General features: G+C 53.5%; 1 protein-coding gene across 5 annotated transcripts in view; it reads right to left on the reverse strand.

Moving 5' to 3' along the window:
• Nucleotides 1-2519: 2519 nt before the first annotated feature.
• CNTFR (ciliary neurotrophic factor receptor) overlaps nucleotides 2520-24624 on the reverse strand; it is a 38231-nt gene continuing 16126 nt past the window's right edge. For 3 of the 5 annotated variants that reach the window (XM_060609426.3, XM_060609427.2, XM_060609429.3), the window contains 8 exons: nucleotides 20692-20776; nucleotides 16231-16464; nucleotides 9234-9351; nucleotides 8893-9059; nucleotides 7489-7652; nucleotides 3829-4009; nucleotides 3250-3418; nucleotides 2520-3158 (listed from right to left, as the gene is read on the reverse strand). In XM_060609426.3, coding sequence (XP_060465409.1) covers nucleotide 3158; nucleotides 3250-3418; nucleotides 3829-4009; nucleotides 7489-7652; nucleotides 8893-9059; nucleotides 9234-9351; nucleotides 16231-16464; nucleotides 20692-20776 — 1119 coding nt within the window. In that variant the 3' untranslated portion in view covers nucleotides 2520-3157. Of the gene's footprint in view, nucleotides 3159-3249; nucleotides 3419-3828; nucleotides 4010-7488; nucleotides 7653-8892; nucleotides 9060-9233; nucleotides 9352-16230; nucleotides 16465-20691; nucleotides 20780-24624 lie in introns of those variants that run through there. The other 2 variants (XM_060609428.2, XM_078436728.2) reach the window with 2 other exon arrangements.

Raw genomic sequence — 24624 nt, forward strand, 5'->3', positions numbered from 1 at the left:
CACACAGAGACAGACCAGGGAGGAAGGTAGGAAAGGGAAGATTGAGAGATAGGGAGGAGAGACAGAGAGGCAAAGACAGGGATGGAGACAGAGACAGGAGTCAGAGACATACACAGAGGAGGAGACAGGATAGAAACACTCAGAGAGAAACACAAGGATAGTAACCAGGACAAAGACTTGTTAAGAGATAGGAATGGGACAGAGACAGATGGAAATGGGTTGAGTGAGAGGAGGGTGGGGGCAAAAACAAGTTAGCCTTATAGGAATATGGCACAGAGTAAGGTCCCCATCCCCAGTGCCCCTTGGTGGAACAAAAGAAACGAGTGAGCTGAAAGGGTAGGCTGCTGTACACATTGGGCCTGGGAACCAAGCCTCCCCTGGCAGCCCCCCTCAGCAGCGTTTTAATTCTCTGAGCTCTGATTTAGCATTAAGAACTGATATCTATACTTACGTGAGCTCCCCAGAACCACCATGGGAAATGATGACGTGGAGAGACAGTACTCAGAGGCAGCAGCAAACAGCACTCCCAAGCCCCTCCAAAGCAAGCAGCCTCTGTGAGGTTGAGGGCCAGAACTTCCAAAGAGGAATGACTAACCCCAGGCCCACGCCTGTCAGAGGCAATGACACTGACCCTCCAGACACCTCGGGGCTTAGGACGGAGCTGGGTCTCTCTCTTGAGTTTGGGAGCAGGGAGATGATCCAGTTCTCCTCTCCATTGGACTCTGAGACACCAGCAGGCCCCCTACTCTCTTTCTCCTCCCCAGACCCCACATAATTGCTTTCCCATGTTGCTAATAGAGGCCAGATTGATGATGCCCAAGCCCTGTGTGGGCGGTGGGTGGGTCAGGGCTGACCAAGGCTCTGAAGACAGGAAGACAGCACAGGCCAGAGATCCCCGAACTTTAGCCCCACTACCACAAAGACAGGGAAGGCGGAGGCTCAGACCCATCCCAGGAATACAATGTCCTGGGTGAGAGTTTGTGACCCCCTCCTCCCTCTACCCGTTAAACCCAGAGTATAGGTTCAGGCCCAAGCCACACCTCACAGGAACCAGACAAACAGGCAAATAGGGGGTCCAGGGTACACAGGCAGGTCCACAGCCACTTCTCAGTATGTCCATCCTGGGAGCCTCTTCCTGTGAATGAGGAGTCATGCATTCCCACAGTTGAGACTACTGTGCTTGAAAAGCCACAGGCCCCTCTACCCTGATATCAGGCCTTTGCTTTCGATAGGATCTCCCACCTGGAACACCCCTCTCCTCCTGTAGTGCCTGGTCTGGAAGAGAGCTAGCCACCTTCACTTTGAGCCCCTCACCCAGCCCCAGGTCCTGTCGAGGCCTAACTCATCAGTGCTTGAGGCACTATGGATCCCTCCTCCTAGTGGCAGGGGAAGGGGCAGGGGCAGGCCTGGTGAGACCAGCAAGGAACACCCATTTTCTGACCCTGGTCTGAAAAAAGGGCTTGAATTGGCATATGTGTGTGTGGCATCATGGTATTAGCAGCTTAGTGTAGGTATGGTGCTCAGCACCTGCTGTGGGGAGTGTGTACACAAGTCAGTGTATCCATGGCTTTGACTCCATCTCTCTCTCGTCTCAGGAACCCAGAGCAAGGCCAAGCTGGGTTGGGGCTCTGGTCTAATCCTTTCCTCCCATCCCCAGGCCAGAGGTACCTGCAAACTTGGCCCCAGCCCTAGGCATCCTCAGCTGAGGAGCTGTGGTGGGGTGGTTTCTACAAGGGGGCTATACCTGAGCAGGCCTGGGGCAGCGAGGAGCCCCTCCTCTGAGAAGAAATCAGAAGGATCTTGGAATTCTAGTTTGAAAACTAGAGGTGTGGGCAGGGTACAGGGATGGACCAAAGACTGGGCACCCTGTAAACCCAAAGCCTGCTCCTCTCCCGCTCACATGGAGTCCTGACTGTAATCTAACATTGGGGTGAATCTTGTACCCCACATTTCTAGTCCTGAAGCACAGGTCCAGTCCCTAGTCACGTTCCAAGTGGCCTCCTTCAGGCAGCTTCCCGGACTGCCCAGGCCCAGAACGCTCTGTGCTCTGTGCCTTGTAGCTCAGATGAGCCCCAGGCCTGACCTGCTAGAAGCCCTGGACTGTATCTCCTGGATGGCAGGGATGACAATCTTTCCTACCCCAAGGATAAAGTCTGGCCACCTCCCTTCTTGCATCTCTAGCCTCTATGGGTAAAACCTAGGCATTCGTGGAAGGCAGCTCTGGAGATGACCCTTGACAGGCTTCTCCCGTCAGGATTCAGCAGCCTCTAGGACTGACTGGACATCCCCATGTGGGACCTGCCTCACTGGAACCCCTCAGTCCCTGCAACTCTGTCCCTGGCCTCCAGGGAGCCCTATCCTCCAAAGCAGCAGAAAGCTCCACACGTCTGCCTGAGAACTAAACTGCCTCTCCCCACCTATATGGATGCCCAACTAGAATTTCTTCCCTCCTCCAGGCCTAGAAGGGGAGAGATCCTTGGAAGAAGGAAACCCTCCCAAAGTGGGTCTGTTCCAAGGACTCATGAAATGGTGACGTTTAATGAGAACCCCCCGACCCTCCCACCCCTGTATATACAACTATAAAAAATTCAAATACAGCAAGTTACCATTGAGTCAGACTAGAAGGGACTGACAGGGCATTAAATACTGTGGGGTAGGAACAGGGAAAGGGGAGGGCCGTACAAAATGGGCAGAGGTGGGGGAGTGAAAAAGTGTGGGCACTGGGGGGAAGGGGTGGCTGGGCCCCCCCAGTGTCAGGAGCTTATAATCTGATGGTGGCAACAGAGACCCTGGGACAGACAGGAGGCTGGGGCAGGAGGAGAAATTATGGATGTGAGGGGATCCCCTCAGGGCTCCTGGGAGTCGCTGGCGTTGGAGGTTCCAGCCCAAGGGGCCAGGGTGGGGGTAGGGGTGGGTCTTTGGTGGGTGGGTTGGCTGCAAGGTCCTCCTCTCCCGAGGGAGGGAGGAGGGCCAGTGTGGTGTGGCAGGGCTAGGGGGCGGCAGGCCCGGGCCTGCCGGGGTCTCTACAAATTATGTCTGAAGAGAATGCAGAAGGTCCTCCTGCCCGTGTGCAAAATAGAAATTGGGGTCTGCGGGCTCAGCTCCGGCCTCCTGCTCCTCTGCAGGTGCGCTGGCATGTCCTCACGGGATGCCGGGCTCTGGGGAGACAGGGCAGGGGGCTGTGAGGGATGAGGGTGGGATAGGGATCCCCTCAGGTTCCCCTCTGCCACCCAACCTTACTTGACTTACCAGATCAGGAGACTGTTGGCAGTGGCGGCAGCAGCGGCCAGGGCCAGGGTCACAGGGACGCCGATTGAGAAAGGTGTCAAGGTTCCTCCGCCGCTGCCCAGCTCCCCAGGGTCACAAATCTTCGTGGTGGGTGGGGGTGCCAGTGAGCTGGTGGTGCTGGTCGTGGTCTCTGGGGAACATGGGGGTAACTCAGGGCAGGGCCAGGGATACAGTCCAACCCAGCTCTGGGGGGTTTCATGAGGTGTATTGTTCCTGCTCCCTGTGTTAGACAGTGCTGCCTCTCCCATCAGACAGCCCCTGCTTCCTCTCTCAAACACATCCTGCCTCACCCATCAGGCAGATCGTGCTTCCCCAAGGCTCACAGATGACCCCTCCACCCAATGGCCCCTACCAAGAATGTCCAGACAGCAAGGACCAGGAACAGCATGGGCAGGGCAGACAGACAGCAGTGAAGCAGCCACAGAGTGCCTGGGGTAGAGGCTCTAAGGCTCTAAGTCCTGGGAGGAGTTGAAAGGCACAAGATAGAACCAGGCAACAGTGCAGGTCACTGAGAGAACAGGGGATGGGGGATGGGCTCACCCGGAGCCTGGGCCTCAGTGGTGAGGTGTCGTGGCTCCTCAGTCCAGGGCGTGGCATGGGCGGCCACACTCCAGTCACTCCATGTCCCAATCTCATTGTCCTTGGCCGCCACCTGGATGATGTACTCCTTCCCAGCATAGGCATCTGTGATGGTGTGCGCTGTGCCATCTGACAGCTCTACCTGCAGCCAGACCATGGGATGGGGGTAGGGGGCCCTGGGGGTCAGGAGAGTGAGGCACCCCCAGAGGAACTGAGAACACTTCTGAGCAGAGAAGAGTGAAGACCCCCCTGGAGGAAATGAGGGCTTCCTTGGGAGAGAGAGGAGATATTAAGAATACTCCTGAAGGAAGGTAAAGACATGTCAGGGAGGAAACCCCGAGAGAGGGAAGATGATCCTAAAGGAGAGTAAGAAAATCTTTAAGGAGACTGGAAGCACCCCCAGGGGAACAGAAGGAGGACTTTGCTCATTGTCTCACTCTGTGGTCATCCCAGCTTCTTCACAGCCCTCAATCTGAGCCCTGATCTCAGCCCCTGCCTGGAGGTGATAAGAGTAACAGGGTAAGAATGGGGATGGTGATATGCTGCCCTCTCCCATCAGGAAGCAGCATTAAAACAAAACAAAACAAAACAAAACAAAACAAAACAAAACACAAAACAAAACAAAACAAGCAGCTTAGAAGGAAGGTTATGAACACAGTCATGGAACCAGGCTTCCTGAGTCCAAGTTTTAGTTCCACTCCTTACAAGCAAGTGACCAAGTTACTTAACCTCCATTTGCCTTGCTGTGCTGATCTGTAAAATGGCATTTACGATCTATCTCACAGGGGTATAATGAGGACCAAACACACTTCAATCAGCTCTGTCATCATCATGGGTTCCAGCTCAGAGCCTGGCTTCCCAGTTGCCCAGTGCATCCACTTCCTCCCATTCAGGAAGACCTCAGTATGGTCGACACCCTGCCTGAGGTGGACTGGGGTGGGGTGGGCAGCTCCCAAGAGGCAGGACAGGAGGGCAGCTGCTCCATTTCCTCCTGGAGGCATCGCCACCCCACCCCTGCGGAGGCCAGCCCTATTCTGCTGGTCTCCCCCACCCTTCAGGCTGGCCTGCCTGTCCAGCGCCCCTCCCAGTCCCAGGCTGAGCTCTGGTTCATCTCAGCGGCACCCGCTGCCTCATTAAGCCTCCTCGTAAACAGGGGCAGCCGGCAGGGGCGGGCGGGCGGGGGGGGGGGGGGGGGGGGGGGGGATGCTGCTCTGGGCCATGTCTGGCTTCAGGGCTTTTTTGGTCCCTGTTCCAATCTTCCTTCCCAGAAAACTGGGGTCTGGGCTACCTACCTGAAAGGCTGTGAGTACATGTGCACACGTGTATGTGCACTCATATGTGTGAAGGTGTGTCTAAGTACAGCAAGAAGCCCCTCCAATAATCCCCCCTCCCGCCTCCATCCCCATGGCCCTGAGGTGGCAGGCACTGGTAAAGGTCAGGGTCAGAGTGAAAGTCATTTGGGGCCCAGACCTGAGCTCAGTAAGTCCTACTCCCAGACCTAGAAGATTGGTGGGCCCCATAGACTCTCCTCTCCTGGGGTTGGGGCCCAGTTCCTCCTCTGGTCCCCTACACCCTTTTGCCCTGCAAAGACCCCCTCTTGCTGAGTAGTCCCAGCTCCTTCAGCTCCTTTTCCCTCTTGTCAGGATTTGACCCTCAGGCCTCTCCTTTGATTCTATCTCCCCAGATCTTCACAACTGTCTTTCCCCAAAGGGAGAGAGCTATGAAAAGCAGATCAGATTACCACTTATTGGTGGGCTTATGGTGGGCACCATACCTCTAGGAATGTGGCCCAGGAACCCAATCCTTTCTTGGCAGCCACATCTCCTAAGACTGGGCCCTTCTTGCTGGGTTATCACTGATCCCTTAATCCATCCCCTTAAGAGAATGGCTCTTCCACTGGCAGGAATTCTCTAGTAACTGGCATCTGCCTAGCCTCAGAGTCCTCCATCCAGTCGGCTATAGCATATGTCAGGCATGCCCTTCAGCCTCCCTGCTGAGTTAGGGCAAGAACAGAAGATTGAGGGAACCCATGCTGGGTCCCTGTACTTGCCTCCTCCTTGTCCATGCTCAGATAGCCCCTGTGAGACCTCATGGTACCCATTCTTGTATAATTCCTGGCCTGTATATTTCATTTCCTCCTGAAAATCCAAACAATGTTTTTTCTCCTCACCCCTCTCTACCCCCTCCCAATCATACACCTGCTCCTTTCCAATATTAAGGATAAGGGAGAGTAGATTGTATTCAGAGCAAAAGTCAAGCTCAAAAGAGCCATAAATCTAACCAACCACAATGCCAATGAGATATGGAACAGGGAAAGCACATGCCAGGTCATACGTATTTTTTACCACAGAGTCTGCATATTTTGCTCTGTCCACATCAGTATGGGGGTCAGTTCTGTGGTGCATGGCCTTGGCATGTTAGTCACATGCATGTATGGAGCATGGTTCCTGCTAGGAACCACGTGTATGTATCCATGCTCCCATGTGTGTGGTGGGCAGTATGCCAGGTCCACTATGAGGCGTGTGCGCTGCGATGCGCAGGGCTGCTGCCTGTAGCTCGTTAGCAGGGGAGGGGGGCTTGTGAAACTAGACCCTGGTTATTAGCAATGCATTAGGCGCGGGCAGCTGGCCAGGCGGGAGGGACTCCGGACTCTGTCAGGGAATATGTGAGCAGCCTTTGTGGGGGCCAGGCCTGCAACCCGGACAGGCACCCTGGAATTGAATTACGCACTTTAAAGGCTAGCTGGAAGTGGGGCATGGGGAGATGGGGCTGGAGCCTGGTGGGTGGGTTGACCCCTGGGTGCCAGCCTGGGTTGGCCTGTGGCCCAGCCCCAGTCTGAGCCCACAGACCTCATGGGCCACAAAGAGCACCTACAACCCTAAGGGCCCTGGAATGTCAAAGGAGAGAGAACCTTAAATCTTCCCCAAACCCCTGGCTGCTCCCCTGAGCTACAGTAGCTTGATCAATACGTACTGAAAAGGTAGGTAGCCCAGACCACAGCCTGACCCCCATACCAGCCCTTATCCACTGCCTAGTTCCCAGCCTAGACTACCTTCTGATCTATAACCTTGAGCTGACCCCTAAGCTACATCTGACTTTGGAGCCCTGACACTAATCATGGCCTGAACTCTTACCCTGGAACAAGCTTGCCTCCACTGACTGATTCTGATCTCTCGAACCCTTGAGACTATGAGTCCTTGAGGATAAGAGCCGTCCTGCTCCTTGGGTCCAGTACAAGCCCACAGCCTGGGCCAGAGTGTATGAGGGAGATGCCTGATCACAGAGGAGAGCCAGAGGTAAGGAAAGGCAAATACTAACTAACTGCCCTGCCTGCCATCTCTCTTCCAGGATTTCTCCCCATTACCCTGGGTGCCACAAAAACAGATGTGGTCCCATCACACTAACAGAGGTCACTGGGAACCCCTTAGGGCCTCAGATCAGGATACTGCCCTCAGACCCATCCATCCTCCCAGGCCTATCTGATCCCTTCTCCCTGAGGAAAGCCTCTCTGGCTGCCCTCAGGCTTCACATTGGAACAGCTATCAGCTGATACAGGTCGTATGGATATGCCGCGTGGCTCTGATTCTGGCACTTGGGATCTGGGCAGGGCAGGGCACTCACATGCTGCCACTGGTCCAGGATGAGGGGTCGGTATCGCAGAAAGAACTTGAGAGGAAAGGACTCAGGGTCAGGCCAGGTTGAAGGGGTCTGCCAAGTCACCTCTAGCCGGCGAGGGTTGCTGGGAACTGGTCGGGCTACCACATTTTCTGGAGGGTCAGGTTTCACTGTTAAGGAGACACAGCTTCATTACCACACTAATCTCTGGAAAAACCCCACTTTGTCAGCCCCAGTCACCATGTCCACCATCTCATATTGCCAATTCTTGTCATAACTGTCATGGTTGCCACCCCTCTTCTCTGTTGTCAGTTCTGGCAACCACCATTAACAACCATCTCATTATTTCAACCTCTCACATCCCTATTCCCACCAAGGACTGTCCACTACAGTCACTGTCACCAGCTCATGATAATGACATCCCAAATTTCATCCCATCATCCCAGCCCCATGCTCATGATGACCAGCATCCCAATTACCAAGTCTAAATGATGGCTCCACCATTACCAGCATCACCTCCATTGTCATCTGGATCACCCCCTCCTGCACCAGCATCATACACTCCCCTCAAGCTCAGCATTTCACCTCAACTCTTCCAGTTCCAAATTGAGATAAAGTCTACCCTGGAAGAGTCTGGGTTTGAAGCTGCTCTGTGGGTCAAGGTTAAAAGACAGTCCACAGGTGTGGCAGATCTGGGTTGGACTCCTGACAGGAGTCTAAGGGCCCAGCTCATGTAGAAACAGTCTGGCTGGGGGATTCAGCCATGGCATGGAGGGCAGGCAGAGGGTCTGGCTGAGATGGAGAAGAAGCAGGCAAGGGGTCTGGCTGGGATTGGGGCAGGGGCAGGCAGAGGATCTGGATGGGGTGGAGCAGGGGCAGGCAGAGGGTCTGGCTGGGATTGGGGCAGGAGCAGGCAGAGGATTTGGATAGGATGGGGCAGGGGCAGGCAGAGGGTCTGGCTGGAGTGGGACAGGAGTAGGCAGAAGGGTCTGACTGGGATGGGGGTGGGGGTGAGGGCGGTATCTGTCCCAGTCCTGTCTCCTGTTCTGACACCTCATTCATCACAGGCCGTAAGGAAGCCATTAGCGTGGGGCGGGGGGTGGAGGCTGCAGCTGCACAAGGGTCTGGCCCAGCCTGCCCCCCCTCCCCCTTCTGAATACTCTGGGAGCCAGAGAGAGTATGGGAAGAGCTGCTGGAAAGGTCTCTTGGCCCCTACAGGTAAAGGACACACACTCAAATATTCACAGGTATATACATGCCATGAACATATGTACACACGTATATACATTCCACATATACCTATGCACACATGTGACTATCCCCACCAATGCTCATATACACTTCTGGCACACCCCCACTCACACACTCCCACTGGAGTATGTTGCAGGGACCACCCCCCTCCCGACGCACCAATGGTGAACTCGTCGAAGGTGATAGCTGTGGCGTTGTGGCCCAGGGCATTGCTGACACTTATCGAGACCTTGTACTTGATGGTGGAGAACAGGTGCATGTAGCGGATGTGGCAGCGGTTCTTGAGGGCTGGGTCCTTCTCACAGACCATAATTTTGGAGCCATGCCTGGGGAAGGGTGAGGCCCAGGCACTGTTACCAACATCAAGAGTCAGGTGGGGCAGAGGTTGGGGGAAGGTCAAGCCCAAGGCTGGGCTAGGGTCTGGACTGAGGGCATGGTGGGTGGCTGAAGGAGAGGTCAGAGGTCAGGGTTGTAAGCGGGTCACAGGCAAGTCTACTCACAGCACGGTCACATTGAAGGTGTTGGGGATGTAGGTGGGGGTGGGCAGATGCCAGCTGCAGTAGAAGCCCTTGGGGTAAGTGTTGGAGCGGCAGCTGAGCACAGGCTCCCGCGGCGGCACTGGGGGTGAGGACAGCACGGTCAGGGTATTCTTGGAGCCCCTAGTCCCCTGCACTAGTGTGGGGACAGGTGGGCCCCAGAACCCCAGCTCTCCCCCCTTCAACCCATCAGCAATGCCAGAGGTTGGGGAGGGGTGGCTGTCAGCAAGGGTCTGAGGCTTCCCAGGCCGCAGACAGCCAGATGTTTAATTAAAGAAAAACAAGGCCTATATGAAGAGGGAGCCCCCCCCACCTGCTCAATGGAGGCGGGAATTGTGGGGGAACAGGGGGCTGCGGGCCTCAGCTCATCAATCACAGGATGGAGATGATGTCTGGGGGAATCGGCCCCAGCCCCACATCTCCTGACACGTTGTGTCCATTCCCAGAGAAAAACTGTGCAACAGAAGCTGGGGGGGGGGGGGGGGGAAGGGGGGCGCGGGGGCAGATTGTCCTGATTGGGTCCTCTGGTTGCGGGAGTAGTCAGAGTGAGCTCCCTGGAGAAGAGTCATCCCAGGCTTCCCTTCAGTAGAGATTAAGAAACACAAGGAGAGGCCTGGTGGTTCCACAGGAGCAATAGCACTGGGTGGCTGTACATGTGGGTATCTGTGTATAGGTGTCTAGGTGCGTGGGTATATATGTTACATGTGTCTCTGTGACATGAATGATCCACAATGGAATGTAGAGGTATCTATAGGCATGGCTCAGAATGTGTGGCCACGTAGGCTTGCATGTGTGTGCATATGCCTGTTGAGAGGAAGCTACTGTTCCCTTGGTATATACCTCACTTCCAAGCCTTAGCCCCCAGCTCCTCCATCACAGACCCTTTAAGCAGTTCTTTACTTGGTCAGCAGCTGCCTTCACTCTAGCATGGGGAGTCCCAGAGAGGGATGGGGATCTGCCTGGGGTCACACAGCAAGCTAGAGTTGGGACTGAACTCCAGGATGGGGATACCCACCCACATGACCACACATACACACTTGGGAAGTCCTTTCTGCTATCTAACCACACTTCTTGCTGCTGTGAGCACTTAGCCCAGCTGTCCCACCCTTAGGCATTGGGTAAGGCGTGAGGACAGCCGGCTCAGGTTCCTGGAAGGAGGCAACTTCTGTGATCTGACCCAGGCAAGGAATGTCCGTCAGTGGCTCCAGGGACACTGACACCTCCCTCCTGTGCCCCCCCCCGCCCCACCCCCTGCCTGACAGGTGGACAGGAAATGGGAGGGGGGCAGTTCAATAAGCCAGGGACTGTGAAGGGGGGAGTGCATGTCTATGCTTGCTGAGTGACCATGGTGACACACAGGGAACTGTGGGCTTTCATCCACAGTGTACACGTGATGGTGACTGATTCTGTGTGATTGCATGTACATGTCCATTGTGTGTGAAGTATATGTGTATTGGGGCTGAACCCCTAGGGCCCAATCTGGCTTTGCAGCAAGAAAGATGAGGGGTCAGAGAGGCATCTGGGAAGCTTGGGTGAATGTAGCAGCTAGAGTGGGCTATGCTGTGGGCAAAGGCAGCTCCATGCCCCAGGGCTGCAGGGAAGAGCCAGAGCCCAGCTGAGCCCCCACAAGGGGCAACCTGCATTCTATCCACTGCTGTCTGCCTCCCCTGGGAAGCTTTCCTGGCCCCGTGTCCATCTTGTGTCTGTTCCATGTTCATCCTGTGTGCCTCTGCTATCCCTTCCCTATCTGCCCAGGGGCACAGAGGCATGGGGGTGGGGTGGGGGGTGGCCAAGGACACAGGAAGTGCCTTGTGGGGGCCTGTAGGCCAGGCCAGAGTTGGCAGCCACCCCAGGAGGAAAGGACATTCCGAGGTCGGCTGAGAAGCCTCCACTCCCCCCTCCTGCCACCCCCCTCCTTACCCCCAGCTTCAAAGGAGAAGGGTGCTGGGGGTGGGGTGGGTACTGAAGGCTGCAGAGTCAGCTCCCTGCTGCCTGGGACTCTTTGGAGGGCAGAGCGGGCCATGGCACTGGACTCACAGGCCCCCTCCCCCAGCCAGCCTCCCCACTGACCAGTCCCCTACATTCCCTCTGACCATCCTCCCCCCTGAGACCAGCCTCCCCCTCAAACCAGTTCCTCTCTCTGACTGGGCAGGTCATGGGGGACCGGGGGGCCAGGCAGGGCTTTGTCTGTCATCTGGCTACTCCTGCCTGGCCTTGGGCCCTGAGCAGGGAAGGGCTTGGGTTTCCTGACAGGGACCAGGTTTCTCAGAGGAAAAAGGAGGAAAGAAAAACAAAGAAAGGAAGAAAAGGAGTGACTTGCTGCAGCTGGAGCCCAGCTGAGGGGCCGGGTGGGCGGAGGTGGGGGTGCTATGAGAGACCAAGTGTGAGGTTGTGGGACAGTGTGTGATCAGGCCTGTTGTGAGTGTGCTGCAAGATGGGGAAGAAGCTGTTTTTAAGACACTGCAATTGTGAGGCTGTGCGTTAACTCTGAGAGGCTTCATGTGTGTGACTGAGACTGGGCAGTTGCGTAACTTTGCAATTGGCTGTGTGTGATTCCGGACAGGGAAGTTTGATTAAGACTGTCTGTATGTGTATGGCCAAGGGGCTGAGGTACTCTCTGAGAATGTGTTTAAGTGCACCATTGAGTCTGAAATGTAGTGACAGCAAGACGACATACCTGGGACACTATATAGGAGATGGAGCTTAAGCCTGAATATATTTTTTCAAACTGTGGGTGTGGGAAAGTGCCCAGAAGTTCAAGTATATTCACACGTATGAGCTGAACACCATGTGAGAACATGTTAGAGGCTCTATGTGAGCAAAACCTCAGAAGTAATTGTGTCATGTCACAGTCTGGTCATACAGACATATTCCTGGATGCCCAGGCATCCCAAGTTGCCCCTTGTGGGGGCTCCTGAGATGCCCAAGTGACTGCGTCAGCCTGTGGCAGGATGTCCTTGGGTCCCATGCGGGGCCGTGTATGCGTGTACATTGCCCCCGCTGGCCCAGGGTTTGTTTGTTTTCCTCCTAATTGGCTTGTTTTTCCATGTCCAGTCCACCAAACCGCATGTTTTTCCTCTCATCTCGCCAGCCTGCCTGGGCTGGAGCCCCCGGCACGCACAAGGCCTGCCCGCCGGCCGGCCCAGAGAGGAGGAGAAACAGGCTGCCCACACCCCTGGCCAGGCCAGATCAGGCTGGGTGGGGCAGGGTGACCCTTCCAGCTCCAGCCCTGCCCAGGCCCCACCCACACTCCTCCTGTCTGGCATCAAATCCATGGCCTGCCCCAACCTTATCTCATGACATCTCTCAAGGCACCCCAACTTCTGGACTCCCACATACCCCTCTCCTGCCTTCCCACCTGTCCTTTTCCCCCAGACATCTTCAACCACAAGCTGCTCTTTCCTTCTTAGCCAAACAGGGCTGAGGGGGAAGCAGTGCTGAACCAGGGGTTCTGGAGTTCCTTTCCTGACCAACCAAATATAGATATTTAAAAATTGGATAAGGAATTGTCCATTTTAAATTAGTAAATTACTCTGATTTGTTTTAGCTTAAAAACAGAAAGACACTGAATCAGCACTGTCTAGTAAACAAAAGGATGCTACTAAAGGTAACCCTGCGATCCCATTTCCTAATGTGGGTGGTCCTTCCATCATCCTGGGTGGGGGACTCCTTTGGGCTGTTTGTAAGTATCCACCTGAAGGCAGGGAGGTGAAAGTAGTTCAAGGATCAGTCTGGTTAATGGGACTTTCAAGAGTATATATATATATTTTTTGAATGTTTATTTATTTTGAGAGAGAGAGAAAGCATGCATACTTGAGAGCAGGGGAGAGACAGAGAGAGAGAAAGAGAGACAGAGAGAGGGAGAGAGAATCCCAAGCAGGATCCATGCTGTCAGTGCAGAGCCCAATTTGGGGCTTGAACTCATGAACCATGAGATCATGATCTGAGCCAAGATGAAGAGTTGGATGCTTAACCAACTGAGCCACCCAGGCGCCCCTCAAGAGGGTATTTTTATGATCAGTTTCCCTTAGAAATAGAAACATGAAAATCATATATGTTTAGGATAAATATGAAATATTTTTTGGCTTGAATGACTTACAAATCAGGGTTAACTTTGTCCTGTTTTCTGAGTTCTGGCTAGAAGAATAATTTGATATTGAGGGTTGCCAAACCCAGTCTCTTGTTACTAATATAAAGTGACTGAGACAATCATGATTAATGTGCCCTGTTCCTCTGACCACCAGCTCTTTAGAAGGAAATAAGGCAATGAGAGATAAGTACCTGTTACTATAGCCAACTCATGGCCAGCTCTCCTCTGACAAGCAGGGCCTGGGGAGTGGTCACCACTATATATAAAAGGTCTGGGCTCTGGTGACAACAGGGCAGCTGTGGGCATGTCCTGTGGGTACAGACTACAGACATTACTTCCAGACCCTATTTCCCTCCAATGACCTCTCAAAGAAGATCAAGTCATTAGGAATGAGGGCCCATGATCACCAGGGCCTAACCATCATGGCCAGCTGTCTCCATCCTAAGCGCTTCTGGGACTCAAATTGAGAATACCAGGGTGTCAAATTGGTCTCATTCTTCTTCCATGGCACTCAGTGTATGACCTTTTCCGTGTGTAAGGACGTGGGGCTGGGCTGAGAGTTCCACTTCCAATGGCCCTTCCTCATGGTGGGCCAGAGAGAATTTAGGTAGGCTGGTCCTGTATTTCTCAAGCTGGCCGACAGGGGTCATTCCACCCTTGGCTTGCAACTAAGATGGCTGGTTATGATTGCCATCTCTAGTTTAAACACACAGAAGGCTTTTCTGTGTGAAAATGAATATTCCTACCAAAACATATTCTCACCCTTCCTCTAATCCCACTGGTGTGTCAGTGTTTTGTGGATAACCATGGGGAAACTTTCAGTCTAACATTTCCCATGGCTGTCCATACCAATCTCCTGACAATGGGCAAAAGGCCTGCTCCCAGGTCCCTCAAGCATCTCCTCCCCTCAGCAGCTCCCAGGGAATAAAGAAACCATCCTCAGAAAGTGGGGTGCATCACAAAAATTGGATGAGGCCAGCAAAACATGAATCTTTGGCTCAAGGAGAAAAGAAGTGAGCCTGTGAGGAAAGAATATTCTGTTGGTGGGTGCCTCTGGCTGAGATCCAGGTGCCTGCTCAGCTGACCCTCAGCAACACTGATAAGCTCATCATTTCAACTTCCCCAACCTGTCTTCTGAATCACATTCACTCACTCCTCCTTCTACCTTCCTGTTGGCTCCTTATCTCTTTTTGTGGCTCATCTCTCTCCATCAACCCTTTATAAAGTGATGGTCTTGAGGGCCCAGTTCTGGGTTCTCTTCTCTCCTCATCCCAGAGTCTCTCCCTTGGTCATGTCACCCCATCTAAGGCCTTTCTTATCCCATCCCCAGCCCAGGTCCCTTCTGAGTCCTAGACCCTCAGATCCACTGGCTATAGCCATCAACTCCCAGATGTCCCCTGAGTACCCCAACCCAACACATCTATAGCAGATGTTGGTGGTGCTGCAACAGATCTCTGGCCCACACCTACTGCCCTCTTCTGCATTTATTTGCCTAAGAGCTTTCATTGGTCACCAAAATCTGCATTGCCTGCTGAGGCATTAGGCCAAAGTGCAGGGGAATTAAAGCATCCCTGCCCTCACCCCCAGGAGACTCTTTCAACCAAGGATGGACAGGAGTTGGTATATAAGCTTCTGAGCTCCCTCACCCCCCAGGCAGGAATACTCCCAAGGTACATGTCTGCCTGGGCTCTCTGAGTTCTCCAAGGTTAAGGTGCAGCTGCCCAGAGGGTAAGTGAATAATAGTGACTGGATAACTGTCTTTATTGGTCACCTTAACTTCCTTTTTCTATCACTTTCTCATTTCCTCACTGTGTTTCTGCCACCTGACAAACTGCTTGCATACAAGTTCTCGTCTTGGAATCGGATTCTCAGGAAACCCAAACTAAGACTACCTGCATACTACTGTCCAAATAGAATACACTATCTTTTCTTCCACTGACCCTTCCACCTTGCCTCTGTCACAGTGATTGGTAGCACTGTCTTGACGCCTCCTGCTCTCTATTCTCCTGTCTTCTCTACCTCCAATCTACCACCAACTCCTGGAGGTCCAACCAGCCCCTCTCAACTTCCCCAACTCCATGCCCCAGTCCCTGATCCTCATCATCTCTCCCGCACCCAGCAACAGCCTCCTTCCTGCCCTGGCACTGCCCCATCCAACCTGTCTCTCTTCACCATAGTGAGAAGGATCTTTTAAGAAGGTAACCCTGATCATGTTACTCCCTAGCTTGTAGGATCATGATTTGCCCCATCCCCTCCTTTAGCTCCCTTTCCTCATTTACACCAGCCCCCCAGCCTTGGAGGCCTTTTCATGCCCTCCCAGCCTTGAAGTCCTATAGTCATACCTAGCTCTCTGCCAGAAGTGACTTTTTCAATGTATCTTCCAAATCTCCCAAGTCTCCAGTGCCTTCCACTCCAGAAAGCCTTCTTTTTTTTCCTTGGAGCCTCCCAGAGTGCCTATTCCTATACCCACAGAACCAGCCTCTGTGAGAGCACACCATGGAGTTGGCTCGCTCCACCTTGGAGCGGTGACCCTAAGATTCCTCCCTACCAGGCCCCAGATAGGCCATGCCCTGCCAGCCCTCCCCTGCTCATCTTGTCATAGGCAGTATGATTTTCGGATCTCAAAGACCTGCAGGGGTGGGGTGGGGGTGAGATACCTGGGCAAAATGCCCAGGGGTCTGGATTCAGTGGGAAACACCGGGCTCAGAGGTCAGAAGAGAAAGCTAGGATAGGATCAGAAGGCAAGGGTCGGTGCTGCAGCCCGCCTCCCCAAAAGGAAGAGGACTTGATCTGAGCTAAGGGTCTGGGCCTCACGGACAGTCCTCTTGAGTGGAGTGGTAGGTCAAGTGAGGGCTTGGGAGCAACACTTACAGCCGACATGTAGTAGGACTTGGTGGCGCAGGTGCCAAGAGTCACGGTGGAAGCAGGCATAGAGGCCGCTATGGCCCAGTTCCAAGCCATGGAGCACAAGCTGAGAGCCGTTGAGCAGGTCAGGGGCTAGGTCTGTCCCATTTACCCTCCATGTCACCGCTGCATCCCAGTTTGCTGTCCCACACGGCAGAGTCACATCTGAACCTAGGCGCTCGTACTGCACGTGGGGTGCCTCTGTGGGGGGTGGGGAGAGCACAGGGCAAAAGTCACAGGTCACAGAGCTGCCCGGGACCACCAGGTGAAATGTGCACGGATGAGACACTGTGAGGAGTCTAGGCCAAGAGGCTCTATGTCTAATGGCCTATCAGGAGATGAGTGCATAAATGTTCTCTACGGCTGTGGAAGTGTATAGGTATGTGAATGTCTCCATATTTGTATGTGTGAGTGCACGTCTGGTGTTTTTATGCATGGGTGGGTGATCTTCTGTGTGTATATGTGTGAGAGAAAGTTTGTATAGTGTCCTGGGAGGGGTTAAATCTCACTGAAAACCAGGTCACTTTCAGTCACTAGGTCCTTTAGAAAGTTTTCTTGACCCCCCCGTGACCCTAACCTCTTGCCACCTATAGGCCCAGCCCCAATCACTGACATCTGCTACCCAGGCAAGCTGGAGCTGAGGGGCCTTACTTCTGGACTCCTCCCTCTGTTTCTTGTCCCCATCTTTGTCTCCGGTCTTGCCACTCTCCCTCTCCCCAACTCTGGCCTCCCTGGCAAGCTAGCCCCTAACCTACCCTGCTTCAGCTATCCAGGGCTTGGGCAGCAGCAGGATAAGGGAGATCCAGGATGGAAGCCCTAGGGAACTCCTGGCAGCTATCAACTTTGTGAGGCAGGAACTGCTGAGGTGGGGGTTGGGGAGAGTGCTGGGACCAAGAAAGCTCTCTGACCATTTCTCTCCTGCCCCCAGGAGGGGCCTGTCAGAGCCAAAAGCAAACCCCAGTTCTGGCCTCGGCAACCCAGGCGTGATGGACTGAGCCCAGGAGACTGGAGTGGAAGGGTGGGAGGGAGCACCTGTCAAGAGGCAGCACTAGGTGGGGGAGGTGAGTAGGACACAGAAAATCGGGGACACTGATCTACAGAGAACAGCAGAGAAGCAAACATGTAGAGCTGGGTGATATGAATCTAATCTCCTCGTTCCTCATCCTGCCCCCCAAGCCTGGAAGGACAGATGCTTCCCAGGTCTCAGCCAGATCTGTGGAGAAAGGGTGGAAGGGGAAGAGCAACGTGAGAGGGGGGCAGCAGTAGGGGGGGCTGCGGGATCCCTCGTTAACACTCCCTTACATCTCCCCTCCAGAGAGCCACCCCGCTGAGTTGGGGGATTTTCAGAGGCAATTCCTGTTAACGAGCCAATTAACTTGGGCCAGTGGCCTCTTAATTAGACTTGTTAACACCACCAGGACTACAGGGGGTAGGGATCCCCCTATGCCACCAGCCACCACCCCCCCATTGCAGCCCCCTGCCTGGTACTGCTTTTCTCTGTGCTGGAACATTTGTCCCTGTTTGCTGCCTCTGTCACCCTTCCTGTGCCAGGGTCTCTCTGTGTCTTCAGGTTTCTCCCCTGCTGCCTGTCTCTGTCTTGCCCCTCTCTGAGCCTCTCGGTCCCTGTCCCCTGTCGGAGGAGAGGGAAGTAGGAAACCCAGCCAGCCTTGACCACTCATCTGTGGGGGCCCGGGACCAGCCAAACAAAGGATGAACGGCGGAAGGGCGGTGGCTGGGGGCCTTAGAGGCCACAGCTGTGAGGCTGGACCAGAGACTGAATGGGGGCCTCCCCCTGACCAGGGGCCCAGTGTCCAAGGCTCAAGCCATAGAGCGCCCCCCCCCAGTCCACCAGCCCTAGCCATTGAGCCCCCCTCCAGCCTCCCTTCTCAAAACTTGGAGCTTCCAGGAAACATGCCAAGCCCCTCTCTCTCTGAGCCCTGCCCCCTCCCTCACTAACAGACATTCTGCATCCAGCTGCCTGAGGAGGAGGCTGAAAACTGACCGTAGGGGAGGGGGCGTGGCCACCATGGTCCCAGCGGCCACACGTCAACACTGACCAACAGCAGCTCAGAACTAACTTGGACCCAATGTGGTTCTTTAGTACTGCAGGGCAGGTACAGCCATAAGATGAGGAAACAGCCACCTAACAGCATAACAAACATAATGGCAATGGGATAACACTCCCAAGCACCCTGTCTGCCTCACAAAGGAGACAGAAACACAACCTGACAACAGTGACAAACCGACAATGTAAGGGCAGGGCAGGAATGAAAAAATGACAACACAATGACAGAAGACAACGACAGACCACAATATGGAGGTAGAGGGGGCAATATGACATGACAATCACACACGATACACACTGTCACAATTGCTACAATAACAACAATGGCAATACACACAGCCATGCAACAGCTCCAAAGATGCCAATGATTTAATCCTTTGTTTCTGGATAGCTCTCCTCCCGCCCTGTGGGTGCCCCTACTGATGTGCTGTCCATTTCAGAAATTAAATCAAGCAGCAGGGGGAGGATGGGGTTCTTGGCCTTGACGCAGTGACAAATGCTCCAAAGGAATCAGCTGTGAAAAGGTTGTTAGAAGCCAGGATGAGAGACAGAGACAGGATGAGGTCATGGACATGGAGAACACAGAAGGACAGAGCTGACGGCTCCCTCACACCTGCGCACACAGGCTCACATGGGGACCACATGCCGGAAACAGTCCCCCCGGGCGTCCTAAGCAACTTCACATCGCCACACACATAGGATAATGACAGTCACCACAAGAAGAACAAGCACACACAGAACAACCATCCACAAGGTCACAGCCACACAGGGACACCATCCCACTTCAGGGATGGTTAACACCTAATACAAGATGATCATATGCATGCACAGGGAGGGCACTGTCACCCAGAGGCACAGTTACACATAAGGGCACAGTCTCACATCTGGGAGACAATTTAACAGGGACACAAACATACAAAGAGACAGAAAGAAACCATCATAATATCACACATAGGGTACAATCTCAATTGCAAGGACAAAGCTCCACAAAGAGCATGGTCACACATAGACAACGTCACACGCAGGGCACAGCCCCCAAGGATACAACCACACAGAGAAATGTATTCAAACAAGGACATGGTCTCACTCACACAAGAGCATAGCCTAATGCACAAAGACAGTTATACTCTCAGAGATACAGACTTAACACTCAAGTCTTTGGTCACATGTGGCTCTGTCTTTACATGCAACACAGGGCAGGAGCCAAGCCAATGGGAGTGGCCACTGGCAGGTCTAAGCAGGTGAGGTCAGCACAAGAGCCCAAGATGGACTGACTGCAGGAGGGGGGTTAATGGGTTGACCTGGTGGTCCTTTCAGTCCCTGCCCACTGGGGAGCAGCCCTGAGGTGAGCTAGGCTCTTTCTGGGTCTCAGTGTCAGTCTTACAAGGAAGAAGCCACCAGAGCCTTGACCCACCACCCTCCTTGAACCCACACCCTTGAGGGTGACAGGATCTGCTCTGTGCCTGGGTCCCAGAGGTGCCCCCACCTTCTCTGCCTCTACCTAATCCAGCCAAGGTTGGGGTGGGAGCAGAACCCATCCAAGGGGAAAGCTCCTGACAACTTAGAGCTTGCTCAAGGAGTTTCAGGGTCAGACCTTATACTGATGTGGCCATGTGAGGTGTGCCTCAAATGCAGTTTGAGCGCTGGTGGTCAAGTTAAGAGGGTACCTGTTTCCCAGAAGGGGTGCAGCATCTTGCTCTGTGGGCTGTGTGAAGAACTCAACCTTCACTGGACAAATGGTAGGGGAAGGGCAGGAGGCTGCCAATGGCCCAGCCTAAGCAATCCCTGCCTCCTCCAATCATTCTAGCTGACTGACCTGTCCCCTTCCTTAGCATGCCTGCCCTCTCCCACTTGTCACCCTGCCCATCCTCACATCTTGTTATCAACCATCTCTCTCTGTCTCCATCTTCTCTCTAGGATAGGGGAAAGCAGTCTTGGCCACTGTCTCTCTCAGTGCCTTCCACTACACCCCCCACAAACCCCTAGGGGATCCCATTTCATCAGATTAATATACAGGCCCTACCTATAGCAGCCCCCAACTCCTATCTCACCTGCCCGTTACCCCACACAGCCACTCTAGTAGGAAGAGGAAGAGATTATCAAGCCAGAGATACCATCAGCACGGAACCACACGGAGTGACTGGAGGACTGTGCACATGAGGTATCAGTGGGTCACCCAGCATATCAGTGTCATATGACTTATGTCCTTCTGTGTGTTCATGTGTGGCAATGCCAGCAAGTGCCAGTGTGTGGTCTTGGGTGGATGCACACAGCTGTGTGAGAAGGGTTCATGTTCAGCTCTGGGTGGGAGTCATCAGGGAGCACCATCCCACCCCCCCAGAATCCTCTCCTCCAACACTCACCCTGAGGACTGTGTCTCTGGGCGTAGACAACAGCAGTGGCGGCAGCAAGCACAGCGCAGCAGGCCCACGGGACAGGAGCAGCCATCTGCTGGGAGAAATGGGGATAGGGGATGGCGGGGGAAGGAGAGGCATCAGCCCAGGAGGAACCTCCTGGGAGCCCCTCCCTATTCTCAGGCAAGACTGGGAAATCCCAGCCCTAGGGCTAGGACACCTTGACCCCAAATGCCCTTCTTAATGGGGCTCAGGATTCTCTTCCAAGCAATAGAAAGCAACATTATTGGCATCTGTAGGCAAACATTTGCTAAGATGGTACAAGGCAACCTACAGTGGTTTGTTGTTCGATAAGGCTGCTGGTTGCAGGATGTAGTCAACCACGGATGAGTTATGGAACATTGGTTATGCTAGGGCCATTTTTATAAAAACAAAAATAACTTTACTGGTGAGGTTGGCTAATTAGCTATAAACATTGCAAACTGAAAGGGTAATGTTTGAACTTAACACGAGGTCTATACTTCTCCAAATTGCCTTGAATGGAAGGCCCCCTGCTGTGCTCCTGGGGAGAAAGCCTGAAACCTGGATGGTTAGAAGCCCCTCATATCTGCACCACCCCCCACTTCCCCATGAGCCTTGCCACTGGGCTCTGTGATGTTCACAGCACCAGGGTACCAAGGTCAGATGTGGCTTTTGCTTTAGTGTACAGTGACCAGGAGAGAAAGGGTATTTCACATATAAGTCCTTGTTGGGGGACCCAGCCCATCCTCTACCCCAGACATGTGCCCCAGGAGCCTGAGACCCTCAGCCCAGCAGATGTGCATCAGTGTTTACACACACCTACATAGGTACACAAAGCACAGTGAGGATATGTCCCCACAAGTCAGGATGGTTCCAGTGGCCCCCTAATCTGTTATCCTGCTTCATGGGATGGATCCAACTGCACCCCAATCTACCCCAGCACACAATCATACCTGAGGGCAGGGAAATAACTATTCCCTACAGAAAAAGCCTCAAATATGACCCTTCTACCCTAGTGTGAGGAGACAGGGGGACTGTCAGCCAGACAGAAGCAGAGATCTAGAAGAGGAATACTGCCAGACACTCAACCAGGGTGAGTGGTACTGTCAGAAATATAGCCTGAAATACAGCCAAGACACTGGGCAGAGAAACTGCCCAAAACAACCAGACAGAATCCCAGAGAAAGAGCACACACAGTTGGAGATATACTAAAGACACTGTGTGAGGCACAATCAGATAAAACCAGAGAAAGAGGTAGCTATAACCAGATAACCAGGCAGAGACATGGTCAGAGACTAACTGACATACAACCAAAGGATCCACCAGAAATACTGTAAAATGCTCGGCACATGCAAGCAAATGTACCACCAGAGAAAGAGCAAGAAACACAGGCAGAGAAACCATCAGCGACATAGCAAGAGAGCTAGAGACACTGTCAGAAACCATGCCAGAGAAACTGCCTGACACACAAGCAGAGAAATACCAGAGAAACTGATAGACACAAACAGGCATACACCCAAAAATACAGCTAGTGAGAGAGCCAGAGACATAGCCAGATGCTCAGTCAGGAAGTATCCACACCACTAAAAACACTGCCAGGGACACTCAGACATACAGACACACTGCCAGACACAGCCAGAGACACTGTCAGAAATACTGCCAGACAAACAGCCAGACATACAGCCAGAGAACTGCCAGAGAAACTGCAAACAGAGCTACAGCAGGGAGGAGACAAATGTGAGTGTCAGCCTGTAGCAGCGGGTGGGAGAACTGGAGAGAATCTGACTTCCGGGGGCTCCTTTATGGGAGAGGGTTCCTGCCTGCCTGTGGCTACACTAACCCCTCACCAGGTGGGTCCCCACATCTGCACCTGGTTGTCCTCCAGCCACAGCCACAGGTGCTCTGACTGCTCCTCCCTGGCACAGCTTGTCTCTCTAGGCCCCGGGTGGCTTTGGCTACCCCTCCCACATCAGTGACTCCCAGGGCCTTAGCTACCACTTGGCCTGACTCCTCTTGATCCTCAGCCACTCCCCTATCTTCAACTATTCCTCAGGCCTAGAAGGTTAAGACAATGGCCAAAGTCACAGTCAGCAAGCAGTGGGGCCAGGAAATGAACCCAGAAACTGTATGAATTCAGAAGGAGCTAAGGAGCAAAGGAGAGGGAGAGAGAGAGGCAAGAGGTTAGAGGTCTACCTAGTTCTCCACCTCAATCACTGAAGGTAGCCCTCAGATAGTCCCCCCCAGCACCTCTGCCATCTGTCCATGTCTTTCTCCACACAGCCAGGAAAATACTCTACCTTAGTGCCAGGCCCCACTGCCTACCACATGGGAGCAGGAATCAGGGTATGCGGAGGCAGAGGGGACCAAGGTTAGATCACAGGATGAAAGAAGAGGGACAGGGTGGCCCTCTGCTCCCAGCTCCTTCCTGGTCCCAGTTGGGAGTGCAGGGGAAAGGAGACAGCCTGGCATGAGTGTGCATGTATACAAGCATGCATGTATGCATGCACATGCAAACACACACACACACACACACACACACACACACACACACTCAGGCCCCCTCAGGGGGAGGGGTGGCTTCTTCATCAAAGTCGCCTCCATCAGCCCGATGAGTTACTGTAAGGGCCGGGCCCTGGGCCAACGGGGCTGCAGCCATGGGAGACGGGCGCTGCTGAGAGCAAGTGCTGCAGAGAGTGGGGGATGGGGTACCAAGACAGACACTGCATGGCTGGGGGCACCCAGAAAAGAGAAAGACCCAGGGAGGGGGGAGCATAGAGACAGGGAAAGAGGGAAAGCCATTAGCCAAGACCCAGGGGACAAGAAGATACCAAGATAGGGAGAAAGGGAAGAAGAGACCCGGGAAGAGAGATAGAGACCACAGGGGTTGGGGCAGGGATTCAAGGGCAGAGGAAGGGATAGATCCAGAAAGGGTCTCTGTGTCTACCCTAGAGCATCTCCCTAAGCCCATCCATCTCCCCCAGTGCAAAAGGAGGATAGTATCCTTGCAGCGTTCCTGGGGGCTATAGGGTTTCTTTCTCCCTGGAGATATAAGAGTGTAGCTCTCAGGGAATTAGGGTAGACCAAAACCCCACCTTATCCCACCCCATCTCTGCCCCTGCAGATCCAAAAAGTCCCAAACCAATTTCATTTCCCCCTTCCCTCAAAGTCCCAACTGGGTCCATTCCCAGTTAGGGAAGTTGAGGCCAGAGGCATCCAGACTATAACCTCCGCCCTGCCCTAGCTCACCTCAGGCCACCCATTCCAGGGCAAAGAGCCTCTTTCCCAAGAATTTTTCAAGTCCACACCCCATGGCTTTGGGATAGATCTGGAGGATAAATCCCATAAAGCTTCAGATAAGGGCTATGCAAACTGGCTGAGGCTCTCTGTAGACCCCTCCAGGGGGCCAGCCTGGCTTCCAGCCAGCCCCAGCCCCACCATGAGGAGGCAACAGAGGGCACTCCACTAACAAGAAAGGAGGCCAGTACCTAGCAACCCAAACCCTGTTAGCACAAGGAGCCCAGAACCTCTCCTGACATAGAATCTCATAGTGTCATCGTTATACACACATAGGTGACACATCAAGAGACAAATCCTGGGCCCCAATTTACTGTCACTGTCCTACTGTGACACAAAGACACCATTACACAATGATAAAAACACCCAGTGAACAGAGCACATTTCCATAGTTGACAATGACATACAGGGGTGTTGATAGTCTCTATAGTGACAATAATGCAGTGAATGACAGTCACGTTCAATGACACCAACAAATGGGGCAATGATACCTGTTGACACTGACACAATCACAGTGACAGTAATCTCAGAATCAAAGATGCAATGAGACTGACAGTCACATAGAGTAACAATGATGGTGTGTCCACAGTAACACAAGGATGTTAACAGTCAGACTCAGTAACATGG

The sequence above is a fragment of the Panthera onca genome, chromosome D4, assembly GCF_046562875.1.
Source record: "Panthera onca isolate mPanOnc1 chromosome D4, mPanOnc1 haplotype 2, whole genome shotgun sequence".
Lineage (NCBI taxonomy): Eukaryota > Metazoa > Chordata > Mammalia > Carnivora > Felidae > Panthera > Panthera onca.